Source organism: Carlito syrichta, unplaced genomic scaffold (assembly GCF_000164805.1).
Source record: "Carlito syrichta isolate Samal-C Ts95f unplaced genomic scaffold, Tarsius_syrichta-2.0.1 Scaffold307674, whole genome shotgun sequence".
Lineage (NCBI taxonomy): Eukaryota > Metazoa > Chordata > Mammalia > Primates > Tarsiidae > Carlito > Carlito syrichta.
In genome coordinates, this window is record NW_007251770.1 from 175,106 (window position 1) to 195,691 (window position 20,586).

Consider the following 20,586-nt stretch of genomic DNA (forward strand, 5'->3'; position numbering starts at 1 on the left):
CTTTTCAGTAAAATTTTAAAAACAGGAAACGAAGTTCTGGAAAAACAGAATGCTGTCATAAAATCATCTGAGTTTAGTGCCTTTGAGGCAAGGGAATTCTATTTTTTAAATACTATCTTTCAAACTTTATGGCTATCCTATCTCTTCTTGGGTCAATTCTGCTAATTTGTAGCTTAGATAAGTATCAATTTTAACACTTTTATTTATGCTAAAAATTTCATTCATTATCTTGTAATTTTAAAATCTTCACCATATCTGTGTCATTTCCCACTCTCACTTCTAATATTGTTAGTATTTTCCTATTGTTTCTCTTTCATTTTTTGTCTTTTTCTAATCAGACTGGTTAGGCTGTTCTATTTTATTGGTTTTTCAAATTAAATTTGTTTGGTTTAAGTAAAAGTATTTCTTACTGTTATTTTTGAAAATGTCTGTTTTGTTCATATTAATATCTTGCTTCTATACTTTAAATTCAATTTATTTACCATTTTTCTTATTTCCTAATAAGTTATATAATGCCTTCAACCAAAAGGCTCTGATATTATGATATGCAGATTTTCACTATGGTTCAGTATTTAGTATCCGTAACTTCAGTTTTGATTTCTCTTCAGCCAAGAGATACTTAGAAAGGGTTTTCAAGTTTCCAGGTATTTCAGCATTTTTTTAAGTTACCCTTTCTTTATTATAATGTGTTTTTCTTTCTGATGATGAGAGAACCAGATAGTTTTTATATCCCAATACATGTTTTTTTCCTAAATCCTTCAAGAATACCTAAAAGTATTTTAATGGTATTGCATGTATATTTATAAATAAGAATACAGTCATCAGGGCTGACAGCAAATGTGTTTCTTCAAAACTACCAAGTCAGTAAATGTATTCAGACTACAAAATATGCATATGCTGAATGGGTAAGATACCTTTAGTGCATATAAGATTCAAAACCTAAGTAATCTGGGGTACTACCTTGTTTCTTTCTTTGAAATCAATGCTCAAACCAGGGGTTTCCAAAGACAGACTCTCCTAAACACACACACATATCAACACACACCTTTATTAGAAATGTGTTTTGTTTTGTTTTTTTGCTAGTTTATCTAAAAGTTAAAGATCCTAGCTGCTCTGCATTTGGCCCATTTTTAGTAATCTTTCAACTATTTATGTCCCATCCCAGAGCCCACTTTTACTGATCTAAGTTTGGGGTTTTTCCTGAGTTCTATGAAGGTAGGGAAAGTGTCTTTTTCATTTGCAATGATTACTATCACCTAACATCTATTACTAGTGCCTCAAATTCAATAAATATATGAATATATGCAAATGTTACTTTACTATTAGTTTGATGCCACCTATTTTGTAACTTACTGAAAAGTCCTCAAATTTGTTTCATTAATGAAATTCCTCTGGTGTGGTCCTAATTTTCTCATTTTTATATCTTATTCTGTCATTCAATGGGCTTTTGAAAGTAAGGGCATAACATTTTAGTAATCTCAGTATTTTTCTTTGGAAAATGACTTTCCTTTTCTAGACTAAAGAATCTTTCTCTTCCCACCCATTCTCAGCCCCACCAAAGGCCTTTTAACCATAAACTCTTTTTAAAATGTACTTCAATTTTGTTTTGTTGTTGTTGAGCCAGAATCTCACTCTGTTGCCCAGGCTGGAGTGCAGTGGCACACTCACGGCCACCACAGTCTCTACATGCTGGGCTCAGGTGATCTCTGCCTCAGTCTTCCAAGTAGCTAGAACTACAGGTGCACACTACCACGGACCTGGCTTATTTTTTGATTTATTGTAGAGGTAAGGTCTCACCAAGTTGCCCAGGCTGGTCTCAAACCCCTGGGCTCAGGCAATTCTCTCGGCTTAGCCTCCCAAAATACTAGGATTACAGGCTTGAGCCACCGTGCCCAGCTGCTTCAAATTTTTAAATGTCCCTATTGAGTTGTGGAATCCAGAATTAAAAGTAACCGATTCCAAAAGAAAAAAAAAATGATCATCAATTTGGAAAAAAAAAAGTGAGGACAAGGGAGCAAATGTGCTTGGTCAATTATTTTATAACAGGTATAGTTAAGCTCCTTGCAGTGGCATCTATCACACTCAAAGTTTAGCTTCTATAATACATTTTCCAGATTATATAGAGGTACTGCAACTAAACAATTCCAAATATTCTTTAAGACCTACTGTGAACTGCAAAAGAATGTTTATATTCACTAATACCATTAAGAAAAACGAATAAGAATATATTAAATAAGTCTATTATTTTTTCCAAAATACAGTTGTTGCTTCATACCTGGCCAGTACTGAAGATCCGAACAAATGCTTTGAAGAGCTCTTGAATGATGTCTATATAGGCAAGAGGAACGTAAAGTACTAAATATATCCAAGTAACCTGGAGGGAAATTGCAAAAAATAAATATTCTAACTACCAAACCAAAACTCATATGAAAAACAGAATTTTATCCAATCTATGAAAATCACAATATAATGAGTTTCAACTTTTATTTGTCCATAATATGACTCTATATTTATGAAAATATCTATATAGCACTGCTAATCTAATTCAGAGTTCTTCAGTTTACCACCTATCACTTGTTAGTTACATTGTCTTTTTTATCTGGTATACAAATTGAGCTGCTAATAAAACTAAAATTCAAATCAGTAGAGGCAAAAGATATATTTAGGCTAAAATTACTTTTAGTTAAGATCATAAAAAAATAAAGAGCTACTACTTCTTAGAGACAATCTCAAAAATTACTAATGATGTGGTAAAACATTACACACCACAGATACTGTTAACTTTCCCTCTTAATGCTTCCACAGTCATTAGATACAAAGAAAAGAAAGTTCTTTCCAAAGTTGAATACTTCAGGGATCCTTCTTAACTCCTCTTGACTAATGTGTTCCATCCTATTTGATATTCAAGATCCCAGAGAAAAGGTCAGCAGCAGCAACAATAGAAACAAAACAGTTGTTATCATCTACCTATGTGTTCCAGTTAGAATTCACAGAATCTTCAAAAAATCCTGAAAGTCAAGTCAAAACACCCCCTCCTAATATCTCTGCCTGCCTAAACTTAGCAAGCAGTTGGCAATATAAGGAACAACCTTCAGAGTAAATGTAAATATGCAGACCAGAGGAGTAGAAATAATAATATAAGAACAATGTAATTTTTACTCTATTGAACACTTACTATGGGCCAAGTACTTTAGAGAAAGGTATAAAGACAATAAAATAGAAGCAGATTTTTAGCCTAAGCCCGAGCTGAAAACTATTTCATTTTTTCTCACTCTTGCATTCTTTATGCCCTTTGTGAAATAAAGACAAAGGAAGAATAAAAAATTAGTATATTAATTAAGTTCAGCAAAGTACAGATACAAATCAAACCTTCTTCATAAACTATTCAAACCTGCTTCTCTATCCCTGAACTCTTATGGCCTTACTAAGTGCCATCCAAAGAGAAACTCATGAAGTTGACATCCCTTTTATAGTAAGTAAAAACCCACTTAATATAATATCAGATTGTTATATGACTCAATAAGAAAATATGCAGACATTTCAGAGTAGGTACTATGACTGTTTTTTCATCAATATATCCTGAGAGTTTATTTTACCTAGAATTTAATAAGTGTGTGTTATCTATAATTAAAACAGGCCAGACGTGGTAGCTCATGCCTGTAATCTCTGCATTCTGGAAGGCCAAAGTAGGAGGACTGTTTGAGCCCAGAGTTTAAGACCAGTCTAGGCAACATAGTGAGACCTCGTCTCTTTAAAAAAAAAAAAACATTAGCTAGATGTGGTGGAGTGTGCCTCCAGTCCCAGCTTCTAAAGAGACTGAGGCAGAAAAATCATCTCAGCCTGCAGTAAGCATGATCATGCTACTGTATTCCAGCCTAGTAATACAGAGTGAGACCCTCACTCAAAACAAACAAATAAGACAGTCTCACATTCTTCTAAATGTGATGTAGTATGTTGAATTAGGTCCTGGAAAAGAAAAATGAATCTAGCGAAAAAATTAATGATTTGGTAAAATCAAATTTTGTTGAAATGCAAATAGTCTGTAGTACAGTTAAAAACATTGTACCAATGTTAATTTCCTAGTTATGATATATGTATTATGGTTATATAAGATGTCAACATTAGAAGGGGACGGGCATATGAAAACTTTGTACTATCTTTGCAACTTTTCTGTAAATCTAATACCATTCCAATATGAAAAATTACCAAAAATTGAAAAGGAATACTCAGGAAATCACCTAGTCCATAGTAAATATTAATATGTGGTACCTATTATAATTATTATTAATAGTACTAAAATGGCTTACTTTAATTGAAACCAAAAATATATTAACATACCATATTTATTTTCAAAGAAGGACTGTGCAGAGACATGAGATGTATGCCAATGGGAAGAAATGTTTTTGCCTTTACAAAATCCAGGAAGTAGATTTTCTACCAGTTGGTCAATCTGTCCAATTTTCAATTCTGATAATCCAAGGTCCCTTAAATTAAGTGCAGGCTGTAAAAGATTAAGTCAACCAAGTAAACATTAGCATTTTCAAGATATTTAACCAAAAGAGTTCATACTATATCAGCTGAAACAATACGGATTTTTAAAATCTAGCCAACACATTGATTTCCTTTTTCTTTTTAACATTAAAAAAAAATTGATGCAAACATTTTTTTAGCTCTAGTTTTACTGAAGTCAGTCATGAGGTTTGACAAGGTTAAAAAATTATATTCCCAGTCGGGTTCAGTGGCTTACACCTGTAATCCCAGCACTTTGGGAGGTGGAGGTAAGCCTGAGACCAGGGGTTCAAGACCAGACTGGGCAACTTGGTGAGATCTCATCTCTTCAAAAAAAAGTCTATATATATATATATATACATGTATACGTGTGTGTGTGTGTATCTATATTTTCCCAATGGTATCCTTAAATAAAGAAATGACATTTCAGTATAAATGAGAAAAAAAATTTTTTAAATTCAAACCCAAACCACCATTATACTAAGTATTACGTTATGGTTCACTGAATTAAGAGAATAGTTTATTTTTTCTACTGATCAGCCGTGAACCAAACACTTATAATGATAAGAGTGTAAGAGTAACTACTTCCCAAACATTGTGGAGGTCAAGAAAGAAAAAAAAGAATACACCCCAAACATTGTGGAGGTCAAAAAGAGAGTAACTACTTGCATTAAAAAGTGCGGTGTATTATAGAAGGTCAGAGGGACTTTCCTCAACAGTGCAGAACTGATTTGAGGCCAGTGGCACGATTTTTGCATTAGGAAAATTCCATTAAAGTGACAATTCTCACCAGTCCATGAATCTTTATGTTCCTAAATGTCAATAATGTGTGAAAATCAGGCAAAAATGACTGAAAGTCAAAAAACATGTGAAAATATACCCACCTTTAAACAACTCTAAAGTAACTACAAACAGTATAGGGATTAGTTTTTCTGTCCACATGAGATGACAAGAAGACACTTAAGACAAGCAACAATTATATGTTACTTAAGCCCCAAAGAGCTAAATCTTAAAAGGAAATGATAAACAGAACAAGCAAAGTATCAACTTCTTATGATGGATCCATGAATTATACAGCTCTAGACTGAAGTATGGGGGTATGTTGTTTACTAGCTATGTTAACAAGTCACTCAGACTCCTAGAATCCAGTTTCTCAATACTAAAATGACTATAAAATATATACTATTTCACAGTGTTAAGGATCAAAAGCAGAGACTAGACCCTACTGATCTACACAGCCCAACAAACATCATAGTAGTAAAAGACAGTTAAAAAGCATGAAGAAATAAAGTGCTTGAAAGTACTTTTTAAATTATTAAAAATGATGAGGGAGGAAGGCTTAGGAAAGGGGGCAAACAAAAAGTCATCCAAGGGTCCGCAATATTTCTTTTTTTTGAGTTGGAGTCTCACTCCATCGCCCAGGATGGAGTGCAGTGGCACGCTCATGGTCACCCCAGCATTGACCTGCTGGGCTCAGGCAATCCCTCCGCCTCAGCCTTCCAAGTAGCCGGAACTATAGGTGTGTGCTACCACACCTGGCTAATTTTTTTTTTTTTAATTGTAGAGATGAGGTCTCACCAAGTTGCCCAGGCTGTTCTCAAACCTGTGGGCTCAGGCAATCCCCTCACCTCGGCCTCCCAAAGTGCTGGGATTATAGGCTTGAGCCACAGTGCACTGTCAGGGTCTGGAATATTTCAAAGTTTAGTGAAGGAAGACGGGATTAGAAAGATGAGCTATGGGTCAACCTATGAAGAGACATGCTTGATTTAATCCCACAAGTAATTATAAATTTTGTTTTATTGGAAGAAAACAGAGGATTAAATAAGATAGACTGAATGAGAGAAGGCTGACAGAACAAGTGACAGCTGGTAAGAGCCTAATTTAATCCCTGATGAGGATAGACATAACAAGTCATAAAAAATAGGCACTGAAAAAACCAGTAGGGCACAGGGATTGAGAGGGAGAAGAGTTCTGAATGGATGTGCTAGTTATTGGTTTGTTGTGTCTTAGCTCTTCTTCATCCTTTCTGTTGGCTCCCTGAACATAAATCTGTACTCCCTGAATATTTTTCCTTTGGCAACTGGCACAATGTTACGATTTGTCAGTAAGGTCACTGGAGACACATTCCAGGAAGAAGAGTTTGGTTCCTGGTTCTGGTGTGCTCTCTCTGCAAGCTCCAGTCTGCAACACTCATGGTTTCTATAACATCTGGCTCCTGCTACTTGTACAGCTTCTCCAAACCCTGGATCCTAGAGTGTACAGTGGCCAACAGTACCCATCAGCATCCCTTAGCACCACTCTCGTAACAGTTTCTCCTGCAGGACACATCTCCAGGAACAGCTATCCCCAGTATCCTAGAGGGTAGACTTCCCAGATTTCAAGCAAGTTCATCTGTCATGACATCACAGCAACTTCTCTGCCATTCTGTGAGCCAAGGTCATGTCCTCTCCAACAAGGTCAGAACCTCAGCCTGAAGGGGTGGAGAAGTCTTCTTGGAATAATCTTTCTTAGTTCTAGAAGTATTATCTATTCCCTAAATCTGTGGGTCCTGTTATTTTAGTTTTATTTCTTAAATTCCTATTTCAAGTCCCTGTAAATATAGGGTTTTTAGGCTAGGCAAAGAGGCTCACGCCTGTAACACCAGCACTTGGAGAGGCTAAGGCAGGACGACTGCTTGACACTAGAAGTCTGAGACAAGCCTGGGCAACACAGGGAGATTTCGTCTCTACAAAAAATAAAAATAACTAGCCAGGCATGGTTGTGTGCCTGTAGTCCCAGCTACTCAGGAGGCTGAGATGGGAGGATCACTTGAGTCCAGGAGGTCGAGGCTGTGGCAAGCCAGGATCATGCCACTGCACTCCAGCCTGGAAGAGAGAGCAAGACGCTTTGTCAAAAAAAAGAAAAAAAAAGGTGGGGGGAGGGTAGGTGTTTCAACATATTAAACTAAAAAATAAATTGTTATATTAAAGTTTTTACTGTTCAAATGACTATGGTTCCTCTTTCTTGGTTGGACCCAGGCTGATAAGAAGGACCAAAGCCACTGAAAGACTGAGTATAATGGAATTAGAGGGCAAACTCAGTTGTGGTCGTGTTAAATTTGAGGTCTCTGGAGCCTATCTAGAGGAATATGTTTAGTCTAATACTAGACAAAGTACTCAAAACTTCTGAGTAACTTTAGTGTTAAAGATATTTTGGGAGTTATGTACAGTGAGAGATGTTAATTGAGGATATGCAAATGTAACATAAACTGAGAGAATGTAAAGAATGAAAATTAGATTAAGGATAAATGTACAGCAAACTCATTATCTAGGATGTCAATTTTAAAAAGCCAGCAAAATAGAGAAAGACTAATTAAGTATTAACACTCAATTCAAGATAGCAGTCTGCTCAGCAAGGCCAAATCAAGTGATAAGTTAAGAAATGCAGATTTTCTAAAAGACCGGTATTTAACAATAAGGAAATCACCATTGACAAAACAAGTCTGAAAAATGGTAAAAGTAGGAGTAGAATGTAATGTGAATAAAAGTTTTTCAAACACAGATATAAGTTCAGACTATTATTTCAAGAAGTCTGAAAGCAAAGGGAAAAAAAGTCAGTAGCTTGAAGAAAATTAAAAGTAAGGTTTTTTGCCTGCATTTCCTGGAATGGATATTTGGAAGAGCAAGACAATGGAAACAAAGGAGGTGAGAGCAGAGATGAGATAGGATGCTAAAGGAAAATGAAACTGTTCTGTAATAAAGAGCACTCACTGAAGACAAATAGAAGGACTAGTAAGGATGTATAGGAGGTTAAGAATACCAATGTATCTGACAATAGTCTTAAGCTCAACGCTGGTTTCGAGGGTTTAGCTCTTTTTCAAGCCCCCCAAATACATTTCACCACTGACTTAGCTATTTAACTTGATGAAACAATCAAATATTTAGCAACAAGGATAATCATAATGGTACTGTTTATGGCAACAAAAAAAAAACTGGAAACACTTTCTAACAAGGAAAGTCACACAATTAATACTTTGAACTCATTAAAAATACAGAAAATGAATGGCATAACAAACTCTTAAGATTGCTAAATGAACAAAGTAGACTCTAAATCAACATCCAGTATAATCTAATTATTAAAAAATATAAGTACAAAAAAGAATTATAAAATATAAATCCATACAGAAGGAGCATGATTCAGGAAAAAATACAACTATAAGATGTTAACAGTATTATCTCTGGAGAACAGAATCACAGATGTATTCTATCTCTTCTAACTACATTAATATTTTCTAAGATTTTTTAAATGGACATAATTGTGTTCACATAGCAATTTTGATACACATAGTATTTTCAGGAGCAAAACTCTCTTATACTATAATTTGGGAAACGAGTATCAGGACAGTAGATAGATAATGGACTGCCTATAGAAAGAGGCGACAAGAACTGGGTAAATAGTATAAAAGGAAAACATAAAGATGACCAAGATAGGTCAGGCACGGCGGCTGACCCAGCACTCTGGGAGGTTGAGGTGGGAAGACTGCTTGAGCCAAGGAGTTTGACACCAGCCCAGGAAACACAGCAGGCCTCATCTCTACAAAAAATGAAAAAATTAGCCGGGTGGCATGGTAGTACGCGCTTGTAGTGCCAGTCACTTAAGAGGCTGAGGCAGAAAGATCACCTGAGCCCAGGAGGTCCAGGCTGCAGTAAGCCATGATCATTTCACTGTACTCCATCCTGGGCAAGAGAGTGAGGTCCACTCAAAAAAAAAACAAAAAACAAAAAAATCAAGGTGACAAAGACACATTTTTCATTTAATTGAAATTGTATCCTAAGACTGACTCTACAACCCACTCTTCCGCAAAGCAAACTCTTTTTCAACTCTCTCTACTGTCCTTTGCCATATCTTCTATATTAGGACTAAGAACATATGCTATTTATGAGTTAAAGAGATTTTGGAAATTTTATTACAGATTATAACATCTTTTCTATGAAAAATGTATTCTGAGCTTTAAGCAACTACCTTAAGGAAAATTGTAAACAAAAAGGTTTTTATATTAGGCAGCACTGATTTTATAATTATATGAATACTGAAAGCAGTTTCCTAGCTTACACATTTCACTTTCAAGTATCAACATTCTAATTGTTCAATTACACTGAAAACTCCTATAGGCAGCAGATGATAACTTCTTACTATTTTATCTTTCTTCAGACTTGGGAGGTAATTTTGGCCAGTTGCCTGTGTATTCACTGTTACTGATGGAGAAATAAAAAGATAATACTAAACACAACGCCATATGAAAAGGTTTTAAAAATTAATCGACTAAATAAAAGAAGCCAGGCACGATGACTCACGCCTATAATCCCAGGACTCTGGGAGGTAAGAGGATTGCCTGAGCCCAGGTATTCAAGACTAGCCCAGGCAACTTGTGGAGACCTTGTCTCTATAATAAATGAAAAAATTAGGCACGGTGGCTGGCGCCTGTAGTTCCAGCTACTCAGAAGGCTGAGGCAGAAGGATCACTTGAGCCCAAAAAGTCGAAGCTGAGGTAGCTGTAATCATGCAACGGCACTCCAGCCTGGGCAACAAGGTAAGACTATAACTCAAAAAGAAAAAAAAGTAAAGTAATTTTTTTAATATGTGCAATAAAAGCCAGAATCACATACCTTTAATTACAAAGGTAATTTCTGAAGGCAGAAATCACTTTGCTGCAAATGCCTAAAGAAAGATATTTCATCAAACATGATTAAAACTTACTACAGTTGACCCTTGAATACGGTCTTGAATTGAGTTGATTCACTTAAGGATTTTCTTCTGCCTCTGCCACCCACGAAAGCAAAACTAACGTGTCCTCTTCCTCCTCCTCATCCCATTTAATGTGAAGATGACGAGGATGAAGGCCTTTCTAATGATTCACTTTCATTTAATATATTCTCTTCCTCTGATTTTCTTAGTCATATTTTCTTTTCTATAGCTCACTTTATCGTAAGAATACAGTATATAATACACATAACATAAAATATATGTTAATAAACTGTTTATGTTATCAGCAAGGCTGCTGGTCAACAGTAGGCTACTACATTTCTGGAAAATTAAGTTATGTGTAGATTTTCAACTATGTGGAAGGTCAACAACTCTAATCCCTGAATTGTTCAAGAGTCAACTGTACATAAAAAAGACTTTCTCACACAACCAGGATAAAAACTATTACCTCACTGCTGGGAGCCTCATGCTCAGGAGCTACATCCCGATGCTGGTTTTGAGAAACTGATGCTTTGTTAACAGAAACAGATGCATTTTTTGGTGAATGGAAGGCATTGATGAGATGACTCAGAGGAACTGTAACCTAGAAAAAGATGAAAGTTAAAGTTAAATAGTTAAAAAACCAATCTCTCTTCTTCTTGCCAGATTTGGGGATTTGCTAAAAGTTCATATACTGTATACCAACACTATATATTAAAAACTGTAAGTACTCAGATTTACTGCTGGTAGAAAGAAAACTGGTATAATCTTTCAGGATACTATTATGGGTATATGAATCAAAAACAGTAAATCAGTAATCTACCTTTTAGGAATTTATTCTAAAGAAATTATCTGACAAATGCTTACACATGCATACAGAAAGATTTTCATCAAAACATTTAAAAGATATTGAGCTCTTTGGTCTCAGTTGCAGAAGATGACAAAGGGAATGTCATCGTTTGGAAAGTGTCGCAATAAGACACACATGCTGTGCCACCACTGTGGCTCTAAGGCATACCATCTTCAGAAGTCAACCTGTGGCAAATGTGACTATTATGCCAAATGTAAGAGAAAGTTCAACTGGAGTGCCAAGGCTAAAAAACTAAATACCACTAGGACTTGTCAAATAAGGTACCCAGAAACTGTGTACCAGATTCAGGCAAGGATTCCATGAAGGAATACCTAAACCCAAGAGGGTAGCTGTTCTAGCACATCTTAAGAATTTCAACAAATGGCCGGGCGCAATGGCTCAAGCTTGTAATCCCAGCACTTTGGGAGGCTGAAGCGAGAAGACTGCCTGAGCCCAGGGTTTAGAAACCAGCCTGGGCAAGTTGGTGAGACCTTGTCTCTACAATATATCAAAAAAATTAGCCAGGCATGGTAGCATGCGCCTGTAGTTCTGGTTATCTGGAAGGCTAAGGTGAAAGGATCACCTGAGCCCAGCAGGTTGAGATGCTGGGGTGGTCGTGAGTGTGCCACTGCACTCCAGCCTGGGCAACAGAGTGACACTCTGACTCAAAAAAAAAAAAAGAATTTCAACAATTAGTCACACAATAAATGTCCTGGTTTAAAATAAATAAAAGAGCCGGGCTTGGTGGCTCAGCCTATAATCCCACGCCTTTGGGAGGCTGAGGTGAGTGGATTGCCTGAGCCCGTGGGTTCGAGACCCGCCTGGGCAGCGAGACCTCATCTCTACAATAGATCAAAAAATCAGCCGGGCGTGATAGCGCATGCCTGTAATTCCAGCTACTCGGAAGGCTGAGGCGGAAGGATCGCTGGAGCCCAGCAGGTTGAGGCTGTGGTAGCCAGGAGCGGCCACTGCACTCCAGTCTGGGCGACCAAGTGAGACTCCAACTCAAAAAAATAAATAAATAAAAATAAAATTAAATAAATAAAAGACACTGAAAATATTCACCATTAGAGGAGTGGTAAAATAAGTTATACCACACAACACATCATAGACATTAAAATAACAGTAAGTATAAATCCAGAATTTTACACTTCTCAAGTTCCCCATTGCCACCATCCTGTCCCAAGTCACCATCACGTATATTTGAATTTCTGCAACAGCCCCCTAAATACTCTCCCTGCTCTGCCCTTATCCCGCAGTGGTGTACTGCCAGCACAGGATAAAAGTGATCATATTAAAACCAAAGTCAGTTCATATCACTCCTCCGCTCAAAATCCTCCAATGGCTTCTCTTCTTACTGAGTAAAAGTCAGCCCTCCATCGTCTGGCTCTTTATTACTTCTGAATTTACCTCCTACTATGGTCCCCTTCATTCTCTCTGCACCAGTTCCACTGGGCCTCCTTGCTGTTCCTGAAATGCATCCAGCAGGTTCTCACCCCAAGACTTTTGCCTTGCTATTTACTCCTTTCCCAGTTAGCAGCATAGCTTGCTCTCACACTGCATTCAGTTCTTTGCTCCTCTCTCCTGAGTCCTTTCCCTAGCTACCCTAATGTTTCAACAACCATCCCCTAAAAAGCATTTCTTATGCACACTGTCTGTTCTATTTGTTCTTCCTGGCACTTTCACAATCTGTTATACATTTACTTGATTATCTATATATTGTTTATTATCTGTCTCTCTAGGACGTTTTCTGACACCAACCAATTCTCCAACAATAGCTAGGAATTCAACAATTCAATTCTGACACTAATTATCTGGAGTCAGTACAGACCCACAGTTTAAAATCTCAGTTCCACAAGACTGTCCCCATGTCAGACGTCAGTCACAAGTCCCAGGACACCCGCGCCCGCACTTCTGACCAACCCATTATAAACTGGAGGTTCCTATGACATACTCCTCAGATTTGACAATTTGCTAGAATGTCTCACAGAACTCAGAAAAACATTGTTTACATTTCACCAGTCTATAATGAAAGAAATGAACAGCCAGATGAAGAGGGACATAGGGAGAGCTCTGAAAAAGCTGCTAGAACAGGAGTTTCTGCCCCCATGGAGTTGGGGTGTGATACCCTCCTGCACATGAATGCATGCAACTCCCCAACTCAGCTCACTGAATCTCCTTGTTCAAGCGTTTCAAATGGAGATCAATCTCCAGTCCTGCCCTTCCCTCCCAGGAGGTGTGGGACTGAAAGTATACCCTCTAATCACTAGGTCTTTCTGGTGGCTAGCCCAGCCTGGATTACTTAAGTCACCTCATTAGCAAAAACCCAGATGTGATCAAAAGGAGATCGTGAGTTATGAATAACTCAGGAAATTCTAAGGATTTTTTTTTTAAGTCTGAGTCTCACTGTCATCTAGGCTAGAGTACAGTGGTACTATCATGGCTCACTACAGCCCTGACCTCCTGAGATCAGGGGATCCTTCTACCTCAGACTCTAGAGTAGCTGAAACTACAGGCACATGCTACCATGCCCCACTCATCTTTGAAATATTTGTGTGGCAGGATCTCACTATGTTGCCCAGGCTGGTTTCAAACTCCTGCATTCAAGCATTCCTCCAACCTCGGCTTCCCAAAGTGCTGGGATTACAGGTGTAAGCCATCATTCCCTGTTAATTCAAAAGATTTTTAGAAGCTCTGTGCCAGGAATTGGAGACAAAATATCCAAAAAAATGAGTATTTTTTATTTACCATAACATCTCCCACTAATATGTGGCAAGAACGTTTTTCCTCTATTTTATTATTTTATTTTCTTTATTTTCTTCAGTACTGTACTCTGTAAGACAACAGTGGACACAGTAGGTGCTAAATCACCTACTGTGATTGTTAAGTAAATAATTTAAATGGGTTCTTGGCCAGGTGTGGTGGCTCACATCTGTAATCCCAGCACATTGGGAGGCCAAGGCGAGAGGATGGCTTGATCCGAGGAGCTTGAGACTTGCCTGGGCAACATAGTGAGACATCATCTCTACAGAAATTTTAAAAATCATCTGAGTGAGTAGTATGTGCCTGTAGTCCCAGCTACTTGGGAGACTGAGCCGGAAAGATCACTTGAACCCAGGAGTTTGAGGCTGCAATGAGCCATGTTCATGCCACTGCACTCTAGCCTGGGTGACAGAGTGAGATCCCGATTTAAAAAAAATTAATGGGTTCTTACCATGTTTTGTTCATGCTTTACTTACCTCATTTAATCACTACAACAGTCATAATATTTTGTAACAATTTCCTGCTGTGATTTGAATGACTGTCCCCTCCAAAACTCAAGCTGAAATACAGTTGCCATTGTAACAGTATTAAAAGGTGAGACCTTTAAGAGGTGTTTAGGTCAGGAGTTCTCTGCTCTCATGAATGGACTAATGTCATTATGGTGAGACAGTTCTCATTTAACAGATAAAGGTAACAAGGATTTAGATAATTCTGTGGCATGTGTCCAAGGTCACAAAATAAGGGTAGAAGCAAGGATTCTAACCCAGAGAATCTGACTCAAAATTCCAGTTAAAGACTTCTCATCCCATGGATATTGACACAGAAATAAATTCATGATGCTACATAATTAAATCCCGTGCCTTTGGGAGGCTGAGGTGAGTGGACTGCCTGAGCCCGCAGGTTCGAGACCCACCTGGGCAACTTGGCGAGACCTCATCTCTACAATAAATCGAAAATGAGCCGACGTGGTAGTGCGCGCCTGTAATTCCGGCTACTCGGAAGGCTGAGGCGGAAGGATCGCCAGAGACCAGCAGGTCAAGGCTGCGGTGGCTGGGAGCGGCCATTGCACTCCAGTTTGGCAGACAGAGTGAGACTCCAACTCAAAAAAAAAAAAAAAAAAGACTTCTCATCCCATGGATATTGATACAGAAATAAATTCATGATGCTACATAATTAAAGCAAACTGTGGACAGACATAGTGGCTCAGGCCAGTAATACCTGAACTTGGGAGGTTGAGGCCAGAGAATTGCTTGAGCCCAGGAGTTCAAGACTGGTCTGTGCAATATAGCAAGACCTCATTTCTAAAAAAAAAAAAAAATCAAAACATTAGCCAGGCATGGTGGTGCTTGCCTCTAGTCACAGCTACTCAGGAGGCTGAAGTAGGAGGATCCCCTGAGCCTAGAAGTTGGAGGCTCTAATGCACTGTGATCATACTCTTACACTTCAGTCTGGGTGACAGAGTGAGCTCTCAACTCTAAATAAACAAACAAACAAACAGACTATAGCAGTCCCCTACATACGAATGAGTTTTGTTCCAGGAGTGCATTCATAAGTACGATTTATTTGTAAGTCCAACAAAGTTAGCCTGGGTACCCAACTAACACAATCAGCTATATAGTACTGTACTGTAATAGGTTTATAATACTTTTCACACAGATAATAAATAAAAAACAAATACAGAAAGTAAAGCATTTTTAATCTTACAGTACAGTACCTTGAAAAGTACAATAGTATAGTACAACAGCTTGGCATACAGGGGCTGGCATCAAGTGAACAGGCAAGAAGAGTTACTCTGGAGGAGGGAGAGGAGATGGTAGAGCTGAAGGATCATCAGCAATAGGAGACAGAGGGCAAGCTGCAATTTCACTCATGTCTGATGTCGTTGGCACAGGTTGTGGTTCCTTGCTGGACTCCATTCTATCTACCCTCTTAAAAACCGCATGTTATCTTTGAAAGATTGCAACTTGAAGGTTCATATGTAGGGGACTCACTTTAAAACTACCTTAAGTATGCATACCTATGTTTGTGCATAGAAAAAAAAGTATGACAGAATTTATTATAAAATGTTTATGCCTGGGTAAAGAGATTATGAGTGATATCTATCTTCTTATTTATATTCTCATTTCAGCATTTTTGGTAAAGAATGTGTATTATTTTTAGAGTCAGAAAGAGACAATACATTCTTCTGTAACTAAGGCCAGGTGCAGTGGTTCATTCATGCCTGTTATCCCAACATCTTGGGAGGCTGAGGAGGTAGGCTCACATCTGCAGCCTCAGCACTTTAGGAGGCTGAGAAAGGAGCAGCACTTGAGGCCAAGAGTTCAAGACCAGGCTGGCAACAAGCGAGAGACCTGTCTCTACAAAATAAATTTTAAATTAGCTAGGCGTGATGGCACACACCTGCAGTCCCAGCTACTAGGGAGCTAAAGTGAAAGGATCACCTGAGCTCAGGAGGTTCAGGCTGCAGTAAGCTATGAATGTACCACTCCAACTTGTGCAACAGATAAAGATTCTGTCTCAGAAACAACTATTTAAAAATAATCAAATTATTTGAAGATACATATCACCTGCCTATTTCTCTGAAAAAGGTTTATCTTCATTAGTTATATCTCTTCTCATTCAAAATAGATAACTCAGCAACCCCACTACTGGGAATATACATACCTGGCGGAACTCAAATCATTCTACCAAAAAGATACCTGCACACGTATGTTTACTGCAGCACTATTTACAATAGCAAAAACATGGAACCAACTGTCCTGCCCATCAAAACTGGATAAAAAAATGTGGTACATAAACAAGATGGAATATTACGCAGTCATAAGGAAGGACAAACAAATGGACTTTGCAGCAACTTGGATAGATTTAGAGTCTACAAAACTCAGTGATCCACCACAGAAATAAAGAACAGAGTACTTACTGTATGGTCTCACTCAAAAGTGGACCCTGAACATTTACCATAATACTATAAGAAAGGGAGTGGCTGTAGTGGGTCACTGCTGGGGTGGGGGGGGGAACATAACATCAATAAGGGTACCTGATCTCAAACCAGGAGAAGTGGGGACCAATGAGAGGCCCAAACTTTACCTCTACGATGACAACTTGTATACTTAATCCTGATTTGCATCCCACATCTTTAAATAGGATATAAATTCATGTTGATGTGGACAAAAAAGTTCTGTTTTCCCTATTTTTATCATTTAAATTCAGGGAATTCCAAATGTGTTTACCATCTTTCACAGCATAAGATGCCTAAGGGTTCCCCTATAGTCAAGTCCCATTTAGACTGCCTGTAATACACAAAATCCCTTCATCATTTCTACCAACACCACACACCATTAACTCTCCGTAAGGTTGACAGTAAATGCTCCTAAAAGCGGGCCTCTTGATGTGAACTAAGGTAAAAGGTTTAGTTTCAATAAGTTTAATACTGTATGCAATAGGCCATGTCAGACTTCTTTTTCAAACAATTGTAGGACTCCACCATACACTTGGTAAAGAGCACCTTCAATGCATTCAGCTGATCAAAACTAGAAACACCTCTCTACATCATCTCTCCTATCTAAATTTCTCATGAAATTCTACTTTTTCTTCAAATTAATCTCATCCCTTCTTTCCATAACTACTTTAGTGGAGCAATATCCCTCTCCTGGATTAGTGCAATACTTCCACTTTTGCTCTCTCAAATTCTCCACACATCAGGAAGCCTTAAACAGTTATTTTTTAATTTAACTATAATTTTTTTTTTAAGAGACTAGGTATTTTGCTATGGTCCCCAGGCTGGTCTCCAACTCCTGGGCTCAAGCAATCATCCCCCTCAGCCTCTCAAAGTGCTGGGATTACAGGCATGGGACAAAAAGTTATCTTTTTTATTTTTTTGAGTCGGAGTCTCACTCAGTCGCCCAGGCTGGAATGCAACCGAAGTTTTGAGCTGTTGGGCTCAAGCGATCCTTCCACCTCAGCCTTTCAAGTAGCTGGAACTACAGGCGCGCACCAGCATGCCCAGCTAATTTTTTGTATTGTAGAAACGAGGTTTCGCCAAGTTGCCCTGGTTGGTCTCGAACCCCTGGGCTCAGGTAATCCTCTGGCCTCCGCCTCCCAAAGTGCTGGAATTACAGGCATGAGCCACTGCGCCCGGCTCAAAGTTATCTTTTTAAAATGAAAATCTGATGTTTTAAAACGTTCAATGGTTCCCAATACACTCAAAATGAAATCAGTCATTACATAACCTTAAATCCCTGTGTGATCTGACTCAAGGTTTCTCTCCAACCTCATCTGTCACTGCTCCCTTTAATTACTATGCTCTAGACACACCAGTCTTACTTTTGTTCCTACTATATGCTAAACTGTTTCCTATCTCAGGACCTCCAGGTATTTTTGTCTGCCAAAATGTGAACAACTGTTCACTCTTCACCTGGCTAACTTCTACTCAGATTTATTTCATATCACCACTAAGGCAAGATTCCACACTTGCTTGGTTCACTCAGTACATAACTGATGCCAATAGCTACTACACAAAATTTTTAAAAAATGAAACAAGGAGAGAGAGTAAGGGCTACACAAAGGAACGCAATCATATGCTTAAAGTAATATAAGAGTTAGTCTTCTTAAAAACATTTTAAAAACCTAAATGTTCTCAAAAACCATTTATTTGCAGAACTGTGAGAACACTAAAAAAAAAAAAAAAATTACCAAGATGTTACAATCAAAAAAGAGATCTTGAATGAAGCAAGGATAAAGCATTGCAACAAGTAATCACCCATGAAAGAAGGTAATAAAAACTCTTGAAATCATTTTTTTCTGTCCTATCCTTTCTTTACAAAAAGATGGGAATGAAGTCGAATCAAAAATTTTAACTGCAAGCAGTTAAAGACTCGATATCCGCATATTAGTCATTTCTGGTCAAAAAGAAAAAAATATATGGCTGATCATTCAAATTATACCATGTTTGAGTTCAATTTAAATTCCACTTGAAAAAAAGAGCAGGGGCTCCGGGTTGTGCAGAGTATAGTCTCTGGTGAGTTGGAAGGATGGAAAGAGAACGTTACCTGCTTCCTTTACATCTTCTATGGCGGAGACATTTTCCCACCCCTCACCTCACAATGCCCGGCAATGAACAAAGCCTGACAATGAACAACGCCTGACGATCCTCGAGCATAAATTCCACGCCACAGTTCGATAAGCCAAGTCTCCATCACGCGCAGATCACGCCTCTGCCCCCAACAGCTTCATCGTCAGGCCCGACTCTCAGCGTGGGCCTCCCACCCACTTCTCAATCCCAGGACCTGCGCGGGGTGAATCGCTTCCCTCCTAAGAAAGGGCTTCTACGAACGCAACTGGCAAACACCCGCGGGCAGGGCCGAAAACAAACAGGCTGAAAGCTGGGCTCACCTGGGGTTGCACCGTGCTCGACAGGGAAAACATCTCCTCCGGGCCCTCAGCGACCTCACCCGCCTGCCGAAGCTGCCCCCGTGTCCACGGCCCGGCGGGGAGGCGCTGAGCCCTTCTCTCCTTCTTTTTCTCCCACCTCTCGCCCCTCACTCCTCCCAGAAACGGAAAATGGCCTCCCCTCTTTCCAGCTGCTGCAACGACAGACAATCCGTCCCGGAAGACAAGGCTCTAACGCAACAGTACTTCCGGGGCACGTGAACGCCCACGGGGCAGCGTTTCGGCGCACTACCGTGGCTTCCGGCTCCCAAAGTAGTTAATATTGACGAGGGATGGAGCCCCCGGAAGTCCCCGGCTGTATGTCGTTTTTGTTGTTTTGTAAGGGGAGAACGGCTTTCGCCCTATTGAGCTAGACTTTCTACAACCCCCTGAGCAAATCTGGGAGGCTGGGTCACGCCTACAATCCCAGCACTTTGGGAGGCCAGGAGTTCAAGACCAGCCTGGACAGCCTAGCAACAAAATATAATAATTTAAAAATGAATACAATAAAGAAACTGCCTGGACCTTAAGCTGTAAAGTCTTTTACGATTTGGCGCTCTTAGACAGGAGCGGTGGTTCGCGCCTATAATCCCAGCACTTTGGGAGGCTGAGGCAAGAGGATTGCCCTAGTCCACGGGTTTGAGACCAGCCTGGACAACTTGGCGAAACCTCGACTCTACAAAAAAAAAAATCAAAAAATTAGCAGGGCGTGGTGGTGCGCGCCTGTAGTTCCAGTTACTTGGAAGGCTGAGCCCAGCAGGTCGAGGCTGCGGTGGCCGTGAGCGTGCCACTGCACTCCAGCCTGGGCGACGGAGTGAGACTCCGACTCAAAAAAAAAAAAAAACAGATTCGGCGCTCTTTAACCTCTTCACTGCAAATCGAAAATTCTTCCTGTGGGTCCTACTCTGTTTCAGATCAAGCAAATTACAGGCTGTGAAAACGTCAGCTGACGGGGCCAGAGCTGCTTCCTGCTCGTCCAGTTTCTCCACATTCTGTGACTTCATTGGCTTCCAAACCCCATCCCTGCTGTCCCAAACTGGCTCATATTTCTCTCGGGAGAGGGAAAGTCGCGAAAGGGGGAAAAATTTCAGGTCTTGACCGGGAGGAGGGCGGCTTTCCACCGGCCTTGGAGGCCGGGAGAAACGTCTCCACACCCCGCGACTCAAAGTCGAGTCCCAGCGTCCCTACCTCCTCCCTCGTTATAACTGATGCCATCGGGCCGCGGTCACCGCCCTCCGAGAGACTGGGGTGGATTCCCCAGGATCCGGCGCCCCCGCCCTCCGCGTCCGCGAAGAGGCGGGGCCCGGGGCGGGGCT

The 20,586-nt window shown here is 39.5% G+C and overlaps 1 protein-coding gene across 2 annotated transcripts in view; it reads right to left on the reverse strand.

Annotated features, from left to right (window-relative positions):
* Positions 1-19,505, reverse strand: part of YME1L1 (YME1 like 1 ATPase) — a 41,998-nt gene extending 22,493 nt beyond the window's left edge. Inside the window, exons 1-4 of one of the 2 annotated variants that reach the window (XM_008064539.1) lie at positions 19,235-19,505; positions 10,700-10,834; positions 4,339-4,501; positions 2,276-2,374 (exon numbers count right to left, since the gene is read on the reverse strand). In XM_008064539.1, coding sequence (XP_008062730.1) covers positions 2,276-2,374; positions 4,339-4,501; positions 10,700-10,834; positions 19,235-19,267 — 430 coding nt within the window. In that variant the 5' untranslated portion in view covers positions 19,268-19,505. The remainder of the gene's footprint in view (positions 1-2,275; positions 2,375-4,338; positions 4,502-10,699; positions 10,835-19,234) is intronic. The other variant, XM_021715791.1, reaches the window with a different exon arrangement.
* Positions 19,506-20,586: the final 1,081 nt, after the last annotated feature.